Source organism: Oxyura jamaicensis, chromosome Z (assembly GCF_011077185.1).
Source record: "Oxyura jamaicensis isolate SHBP4307 breed ruddy duck chromosome Z, BPBGC_Ojam_1.0, whole genome shotgun sequence".
Lineage (NCBI taxonomy): Eukaryota > Metazoa > Chordata > Aves > Anseriformes > Anatidae > Oxyura > Oxyura jamaicensis.
In genome coordinates this window covers 18,686,477-18,696,473 of record NC_048926.1, presented here as the reverse complement: position 1 = coordinate 18,696,473, position 9,997 = coordinate 18,686,477, and the positions used below count along the sequence as shown (strand labels likewise).

The window sequence follows — 9,997 nt, the reverse complement described above, 5'->3', positions numbered from 1 at the left end:
TGTCCTGGTTTCAGTTAGGACAGTTATTTTTCCTCCTAGTAGCTGGTAGGGTGCTATGTTTTGGATTAGGATGAGAAGAGTGCTGATAACATGCTGATGTTTTAATTGCTGCAGAGCACTGCTTATACTAAGCCAAGGACTTTTCAGCTCCTCGCTCTGTCCTGCCAGCGGGCAGGCTGGGGGTGCAGTAAAAGCTGGGAGGGGACAAACCCAGGACAGCTGACCCAAACTGGCCAAAGGGGTATTCCATACCATCTGACGTCATGCTAAACAATATATAGGGGTGGCTAGCCGGGCTGGGGGGGCCGGCTGCTCGGGGTTGGACTGGGCATCGGTCAGCGGGTGGTGAGCAATTGCATTGTGCATCACTTGTTTGTACATATTATTATTATTATCATTATTATTTTCTATCTTAATAAACTGTCTTTATCTCAACTCACAGGCTTCACTTTCCCGTTTCTCTCCCCCATCTCAGAGAGGGAGGGGGGAGGGTGAGCGAACGGCTGTGTGGTGTTTAGCTGCCAGTCGGGTTAAACCACAACATTGCTGTTCAATACCTCTGAAGTGCCAAAATGCTCACCATTTACTACTTCATCTGTGTTACAAGCTTTTTGTTCAGAATATAAAAAGCAAATGATTTTAATAACTTAAACATGAATGGTTACGTAAGAAAATACAACTATTCAAGTGCAGCAATGTTTTTATGTTCTACCTATTTAGACTTGAGTACTACTGCTGAGTGAACCGCAGTATTTTTTTATAATACTTAAATTTTCTGTTGCTTATGAACAATGGCTTACCTTAGCATCCCTTCCGCTAACAAAATTTATTTGTTAGCCTTGCTATTTTTCACCTTGAGTGATACATCTTGCTAGCCATCTGCAGGGAAATTCTATATGGAAGTTTATTCCTACTGAATTTTCCTGATGCTAGTACACTTCTATATAGCTTGCAGATCGGAAAACAAAGGCATCAGATGTTAAATGTCCATGGTTTTGCATTACAGTTCCATCTAATATTGCCATTTCCATCAATAGGTCAAGGGCACTATCCACATAACAACACAGGCATGTCTCAATTAGAAATATCCTCATGCCAGAGTGGAAGGAGCAGATATTGCTAGATTCTTTTCTTGAAACTATTCAATCTGTTAAAAGACAAGGGTGTGTTGTTGGTTGTATGTGTGTGTGCACGCATGCACACAAGCACATGTTGTATGCTGAGAATCTACTGTTAATATTGCTTCAGTGCATGAAGGAGAAGCAGCTACAAATTCGGTACAAGGACTGCTATCTTACACAACCTTTAGCATGTCACTTGTCAAGGAAAGAGATTTTGGCCCTAAAGTTGCAGTACTTTTGTTTATGTCAGAAACCCTTAGGAAATGATAAAATACACAATGGCTTGTACTGTTGGGATCGATTTCTGGAACTGATTTAAAGTACTGCTGTTGGTAGACAGCAATGTCTAGAATTCATGAACTCAAGAAGTAACTCACGTTCTCTTGAAACACAAAACAGCTCAGCAGTGCAGTTGCCTGTTCTGCAGATAAGTCATTGAAGAGACCATTGAACATCATTTCTGTCAGAAGAAGTTCATCAGCACTAAAATATAGAGAAGGAAGCTTAGAGAAAAGACCTAAGAAATTGTAATTTTTAAATGAAGTACTATTGACTGTTTTGTGAAGCAACTGACTATAGCTAAAAATCAAGAGCTTCTTAATTTTACTTAATGGAACACCAAAAATAGGTATATTAGCTTTTTGAGAGTGATGTCAATGAATCCAGACTGCAAATAATCTCTCTTAATAGTTCATAAAAATTAATACTAACAGTTGCTTTAGACAGCTTTTATCATCAACAAATTGAAAAGAACAGTGGAGATAATTAGGCAGTCTATGAAAAGGACTAAAATTGGTACTGTTGCTGATCAAAGAGATTCAACTGGGTATTTGCAAGATAATGAGAAGAGGAACAAATTTGTTCCAATTTCCTTGTAGAGTAAGAGATTTCTTCATAAATTCTAAAAAGGAAATGCATGATGCTGATACAAAATCCAAACCTGCTATTTGGATAAGGCATCAAATTGTTACAACTGCACCCTTATTTTTGGAGTTGATCAGACAATGCACAGGATGGGGAAAAATACATTTTGTTATTTGTTTTCTTTTTTAAACGAAGAAATACATAACTCATTAGTAAACAGTCATTGAAGGTGAGGAACTTGATAAAATCCTGACGAACCTCACCCATTTGCTACCAAATTTTGCAGGGAAAAGTTTGCTAGATACATAGTTAGCACCTCTCAAGACTATCTAAAAGACAAGCAGTATAGAGTAGTCGTTGTAACTTATAAAAACACACAATTCTCTCGATATCTGAATTACACCCTGAATACTGAGTCCAGTTTATGAGTTTCCATGGGACCTTTAGTATTTGTTTCAATACATATATATACCTGCTAAATGCGTTACAGTGAAACGCATCACTTCCATGGATTTGTTCCAACAGCCCTATGGAACCAATTAAGCTGTATTCTAAACCTGTCAGTGACTTGGTAATTACTGACAATCACTGTTACACCCGTATTTGTGAGTGACTCTCTTAAGAGTACCAACAAGTGGGACCACAGAAACTGAGATTGTTTTCTCGCATAATGTGTTAACATTAAACAACACATACTATTGCCTGGACTCTGTAAGAAAATAGCCATTTTTCTGGCATTTTAACATCCACATTTTAATATCCATTGTATTTTGTCCTTCATGTGCCATCTTCACTGCTTTTATCAGTACATTTCTTTTGTAACACAGATTTGGTAGTCTAAGAAGAATATTCCTTCTAATGGTCTCAGAACATTAAAACATAAATATGAAACAATAATTTCAGCAAGGACAGCAAAGTGTATATACACGGCAATAAGCACTTTGCACAGAAACCAATTACCTGCTGATTTCACAAGCAACCCGTCCTTTCATCTCAATAACATCTGAAGATGTGGCAAACCCCAGCCTTCTCAAAACACGCTTGCGGCATTTGAGTTCATCCATTTGTAGGACAGTTCTGGCTTTTTTCAGTTCTCGCTTTGCTGCTTTGATATCCATAGCAATCTAGGGGTGGGTCAGAAGGAGAGAACGTAAATGTTGCTTGATTAACAGATTCAACTGTTTAAAGACATTGTTTAATATATATTAAAGCCTCAGATCTACAGTATATGGACATATACGGACTTTGTAACTCTATTAAGAAGGTTTAAAATGAAGTTAAACAAAACAAAACAACAAAAAATCCACAGCTGTATCCATTCATCCATAGGCAATTTGGCAAGTTTGAGAAGTTAAGATATTTACCCAGAAGGGGAAGGAAAAAAAATGAAAAAAATTACAGAAGAAATCTTTGGTTGAAACTTTGGTGTCATTGACTGTCTGAAACCAGTACTAGATATTACTCATGAACTACTCCATCAGATATAAACCAAATGCATTATTTCCTGCAATTACAGCTTCTCCGGCTTCTTACAGTTCATCAAGTCATTGTCAACATCCTGACAGCAGTGTGTACAGCCCAGATACCCTCACAGAAGAGTGCGTGGTCTATCAGGTCTTGCCACAAACAACTTTGTGCTGCCCATAACGTAACTAACGTCACTTCTGTATAGAGACTCCCAGAGAACTTGCTTTCCGGAGCAGCACAGAAAAAAGGAGCTGTTTTGGCGTGTAATGGGTTTCACTCCAGTAGGGTACAACTCTATAAAAGGTAAGTATGCTTCCAGGCTGGGAGCGAGGAAGGAGCAGCACAGTGGTTTGTTTGTACAGTACTCTCTCCAAGCTAGTAAGCCCCGTCACCTCAACAAAGCTCTGCACAAGCATATTAAAAAGGATCAGTTTCAATTATCTGTGAGCATTTTATCTACACCATGTTGTGCCACACCTATTGAGTGAAAAGGACTCTAGCGGCACCTCTATAACCTTCTAGTCCCTGATGCCTTCTTCTGAAGAGCCTTCTTTTCAGGTGAACTTCCCAGCTTTATCAACGAAGGGCGTATCACAGATATGGACGGTTTGTTACTAAGATTCAATAATTTTTACTTGGTTTAAAAAGGAATAAAAATGTGCTTTGCAAAAAAAAAAAAAAAAAAAAAAATCAAGAAAGGGAACTACTACTGCCTCTCTCTTCAGCAAGATACAGCTATAGCTTCTTGCTTTGTATTTGTACCTGTGCTTTTCTTTCACAAAGTTTGTACACAGTTTCCAAATTGGGATCATTGTGAAGAGGATGTGAATACATCCTATGCTCAAATGCCTCTACTTTCTGGATGACTTTTTTCAGTCCTTGATCTTTGATACCCATGTCATCAATAGGGTCTAGTAATGGTACTCCATCGGGAAATCTCTTCTGTACTTCCTAAAAGAGGAAAAAAGTTTATTTTTAATAAGACTGTAATGCTAAAGTAAAATACACTTTTAAAAATCAACTGACAGTTATACGGACATGAAAGGCAGAGGTGAGAGTTTGGTACGTGGTATTCCAGCAGTTTTCAAAATCAATTTAAAATTACTGTTTACAAGGAGAAACAGCTGACATACATCCATGGTTTCCGAGCCCTTCTAAAACCTTTAATGACTCAAACTTTAGACAAATTTGTTTAGAACTAGTTGTCGTGTATTCAAGTGTACCACACTAATCAAATCAGACGGCTTTAACAGCCCAATGGAACTTACTTGTATAGATTTTAACACACTTTGCCTGTTGTCAATAGGCCTCAAGTCTTTTGGTATGTAAAGTCGGACACTGCTGATAGCTGAGAGAAGGTGTACCAAAACCGGAACAACCTGTCAAAAAGAATGCAGTACCCAATCAGTAAATGCTTACTGCTCCATCGTAACGCTTCACGAAGGAAAAGGGAAACTGAGTAAACAAGGACACAGCAGTGGATAAAGGAGCATGGGGAAACAGAAAAATATGAGTAATGAGGTAAAGTTAATACAGAAAAAAAGTCAGTTTGGCCAAATGGGAAAATTCATTATTCATTCAGTTAAGTCTGGAGAAAGGCTGAAAATGGAAAAAATAATTTCAGATTTTCTATTGCTTGTAGTCCAATGCAACAAGTAGGTATATCTAGTGAAAATGTACTCTCACTCAATATTTATATCAACTAAGACTGGATTTGAACTTACTCCTTAACTTATTCCACTGAAATACACACAATAAAGCACTGAACTATCCTGCATGAATATGGAAGGAGATGCCATAGGTGTATTTAGCTTTTACAATACGATGATTTCTAACCACTTTTGGCACTTCTTTTCTTGCCCCTTTTCTACTCGAACAGATCACTCTTATGATCCAAAACAGATTAATTATTGTCATAAACATAACTAGGAATATTAATGATTGAGGTTGATCAACAATAATCAAATAGCATCAAAACCATGAAGAAGCTATAAACTATCAGCACTGTATTTCAAGCTTAAAACAGAATTTGTGGAAAAAGCATCTGAATAAATCTAACTATTGAATAATTGTATCTGATCTGAAAATAATAGTGGTTTGTCTTGATATAAAGTTTCAAATTGAAAACTTTAAATAATACAATTTTTTCACTAAGAATTTCAATTTTATTTTTGACTGAGATGGACTCACAAAGCTAATGGGCTTGAACAGGGAAAAAAAAAAGAGAAAGAAAAATCAGAAAATATTCTTCTGTTCTGAGAGATGGAAGGGTATCTTAAGAGTGTCAAAAATCACTGCTAAAATTGCCTCCTCAAGGATTATCAAAATTCCAGCTAAGTTCTCAAATTTAATAGAAGAAAGGCACACTGCCCACAAAATCCTGCATGATTATCTGACAGAAAACAGCTTATAAACACTTACTATCTGCAGATAAAACACATAGGTCATTTTAATAACTGTATTAATGTAGCAGTTATCACCTTTCACCTTCCAATTTTAGGTATCTAATGTGACAGAAGCTAATTTTCAAAGCCCTTCTGATATGGTAACAAATGTGGCTGAAGTAATTTTTTCAACATGAATAATGGTTTAGTCTTCAGTGAAATCAGCAAGCATTTAAGAAAGCAGAGTTAGGTATAGCTCCTTTCTCTTGATCAATCTATCCCTCTTTTACTAAAGTTTGCAAATACTTTGGAAATATAATCTTTTAGACCATTTATAATAAGCTATTGGGCTTACTATAAATAAAATGTATTTGTTTATATTATATTTATTTAATATATTTATATTATATGTTTATTATAAATAAACATTAATAGCAAACCTGCATCTCTCCTTTCTCATCGGGTTTGGCTGGCTTTGCAGCCTCAGTAGCAGAATTTTTCAAACTCTCCTTGCTGCAGTGCAGTAGCACTTCAACTACATATAATGGGTCCAATTCACCAGAGTTAGGCTGTTGAGGACAAAGAAGAACAGTTATTTTAAGGTATCAATGAGAACAGAAGGAAAAAGCATGATTTTATTCATTATCAAAGGTATGACGTGAGGTACTGGTCTTTGCAGAGCATCAGTTCAAGGATTCAGTTTATTATAAAAACTCCTGAATATGTACAGATTATGTATGGATTAACAGATCCCTCGCATAGAAAAATATACTTGAAAACAAATTACTTCTTTCCTATCCCTCCAACCCAACATAACCTAAACTGTAACTGCTCTCAGTACTGAACTTTGCTGTGTTTTAGGGGGGCAGCTACAGGTTTACAAATTCAAGTCTTTTTCCCCACAACAAGGATCACTTAAAAATCTTTCAAACATAGCAGATTTTATCTGCAGAAGCCAGGAAGTTGCATCTAGCCAAGTCTTTATACACCCCAAACTGCACATGTACCACCCGACATCTATTTAAAGGATATAAACACGCAGATATGGTGGCTAAAGAGTATTGTTCATAAAGCTGTAGCCTTTATTATATACTGCTTTAAAGAAAAAAAATGTGTATTATTTATTTGACTAAACTGATATGGAATAAAGTAGTTCCAATACACTCCTACTATCTGAAAATATTTTTATGACTTCCAGTAGAACCAAATTACAGACATGGAACTGAAGACAGGCATCATCTTTTAAACAATTACACAAAAGCTTCTCCCCTTCCAAATACGAGTGTGGGGTGGGAAGAGGTGAAAAATCTTCATAAAATCCTGTGTTCACTAAGTTCAGTTTTCCTGTGGACTATTTTTCATTCCAAAACTACAACACATGATTTTGCTTTCACCGCACGCAAAACAGGATGAAGCCATCCAATATTTACAAGAGATTTTCAGAAGTACTGCAAGAAACTGTCATAGTAAATTAAACAGAAAAATGGGGTTATCCTGTTCTACATGCTGGGTCATTTCTTCAAAAAACACATTTACTTGCCGAGGAAGAAACTGTTCCTCTGAACTGTGCCCTACATTTGCAGAACGCACTCACTGCAGCCATGTACAAGAAGCAGAGTCCACTGCTGTTCCCTGAACTGGTACTTGAAAGCCATATCCACACAGATGGATTCAGCATCCAGCCAAAGCCATGGAAAGCACAATGCTGACTTGAACGAAGAGAATGAACCAATGCAAGTGCATATGTGCTACAGAAAATAAACTGGAAATGTCTAGAAAGTTACTGTCAGTAACTGTACTGCAAACCTGCTAATAAATGAGGAGTGTGTCACTGACAGTTACTGTCACTACTGCTCTCTGTAAGTCTAGCTACAGCAATAGATTTAGTTATAATGATCAGACGATTTAATCTAGATTTTTTTTTTCCTACACACAGCAATTCAGAATAACTTGCCATTTGCAATTTTGTGGAATACTGCCTCTTGAAATTATGCTAGAAAAACATGTAAATATAACTAAACATGAACGTAACTGACAATGACTTGTGCTTTTGCTTTCACGTTGTAATGAATGAAGAATTAATCAGTGAAATGATACACTGTAACCCTTAAGATGTATTCCTCACTAGAAAAAATACTACATTAGAAAAATAGACAACTGAAGAAGAGTAGTCATACAGACTGAATTCATCATCATTTGTCAAAGCAAATCCAAAGGACTGTCACAGCTTAGAAGTGGATGAAAGTTTAACAATACAACATAATAGTGACATATTTCCAATCATCATTAAGTAAACTGAACTACTGCATTAAACAGTAACAGGGAAATGCATCTATGTTCCAGGACATATGAATGAATAGACAGTAAAATAAGGAAATAACAGCTTTTTTTAAGCAGTCATTGTTTTGCCTCTGCTCATAGAAACCATTTTTCCATACCAATGTTAAAGTTACACAGCTTTAAGTCAGTTCCATAATTTTCAGCACCTATTGTAATTCTTTCCACAGAACTGAGAAGGAAAAATTCAGTCCAGCTGCTAGTATAGTGTGGCTTAACTAAAAAAGTACTGCTGGAGCCAGAGCCATCACTTTCAGAACATACTGTGATTTCAAAGTTAATGTTCACCTCTGAAGGCCTTATACCACAGTGAGACCGGCTAGATAGGGAAGGCAAAATATGTATGTGGATAACATACGACAGGTAGAAATGCCTTCAGTGACACTGAAGTTGGCAATTTTACAAAAAAGGCTGGGGTGAGGGAGAAATCTGTTTTACTGCTCTTGTGGTTCTATGAAAAAAGCACTCTAGAAGAAACATTTAAGCATGAGCAGTAACAGTCTAGATTTCCAATTTGAGGAAGAAAGAAATCTGCCTTTCAAAAGGAAGATGGAAATACAAAACAGTATCCCTTTTATTAGGTTCTGTATGCACACATTTTTCTCATTTCCTCTTTGATGAACATATATTAGAGAAGCACCAAAAGGTGCCACAAAATACAGGCGCCACTAGAACTTGACAAAGACTACTTCTTATTTAGTGCTAGTAATTAATGCCAAAGCTCCACTGCCAAAATTACAGCAGAAATGCTACCACAGAAAAACATACATTAAACTTAATTTTTAGTTTAGCCAGTAGAGTAGCCTATTAAAACAATTTTGAAATGGGGACCAAAACATGACCTCTGGGGTTATGCAGAGATCAACTATAAAAATGGATTTGGGGAAAGAAAAACAAATCTGGCTTAAACTGCATCACTGCATTCTGTAGTTTCTTCCACGTTTCCCCAGATCCATTTCTATTATTTTGCTTTCTTTGAATTTTAACTTGCCACCCTCAACTCCACAGCAACACGTTAGGGGACAAGCAATCTCCTGTCTCAGACACCCTCTTAGGACTCAAGATACAATTCCTCAGTTTAACCCAGGGCCAAATGTCCATCTCCCTATGCTCTCAACCTTCATAGCTTCTATACATTTTCTGAGATTAAATAACATAGCACATCATAGGACAGCACTGCTGGGGATGTCTCAGAAACAATCTATTTTGAAACCTTGTAGCGTCAAGTGCAATTTTGAACTAATTATCCCAGACACAAGCAAGCATCTCCTCCATAAATACGCCAAAATTAAAAAATAAACACAGGACTTAGGGTTTGTCCTACCTTCCATAATGTTTCATTTGACTTTGGGGAGGCCTGTTTTTTTTTTTTTTTTTTTTCTCTAAATTTGGGGTGAAAGGGCCAATTTTTTGTCTTGGGAAACCAAAAAGAAAACAGACAATTTAACTTTCTGAAAATAAGACAAAACTGGTAATGTTCCTATTTTTCTAACAGAGTGAATGCATATTTTACCTTAACATTTGATTTCTTAGAGAAGTTAACAACCACTCCCCATCCAAAGTCATCATCTTCATTCTTCACCTGAAAGTATTAGAAGTTGTTACATATAACTGACACACAATTACATCTCAACAAGCACATATTTTTGTATTTCTGTTATTTCAATAGCAGTCATGGGCTACTGTTCACCTTGAAAACACTACTTATTTTTCTTTGACTGCTGAATGTTTAATAAAGGTTTAACAAAAGTAAAAATTGTTGCTTAGTGGGACGCATGTAACTGCTTAAGATGGTAAACTGGCAAAGACAAATGAAGCCGGCAA

The 9,997-nt window shown here is 36.5% G+C and overlaps 1 protein-coding gene across 1 annotated transcript in view; it reads right to left on the bottom strand.

The window, feature by feature from the left end:
* MTREX (Mtr4 exosome RNA helicase) overlaps positions 1 to 9,997 on the bottom strand; it is a 44,501-nt gene that overhangs the window by 3,631 nt on the left and 30,873 nt on the right. Inside the window, exons 18-23 of the mRNA XM_035309821.1 lie at positions 9,687 to 9,759; positions 6,277 to 6,405; positions 4,721 to 4,831; positions 4,215 to 4,403; positions 2,946 to 3,109; positions 1,499 to 1,604 (exon numbers count right to left, since the gene is read on the bottom strand). Coding sequence (XP_035165712.1) covers positions 1,499 to 1,604; positions 2,946 to 3,109; positions 4,215 to 4,403; positions 4,721 to 4,831; positions 6,277 to 6,405; positions 9,687 to 9,759 — 772 coding nt within the window. The remainder of the gene's footprint in view (positions 1 to 1,498; positions 1,605 to 2,945; positions 3,110 to 4,214; positions 4,404 to 4,720; positions 4,832 to 6,276; positions 6,406 to 9,686; positions 9,760 to 9,997) is intronic.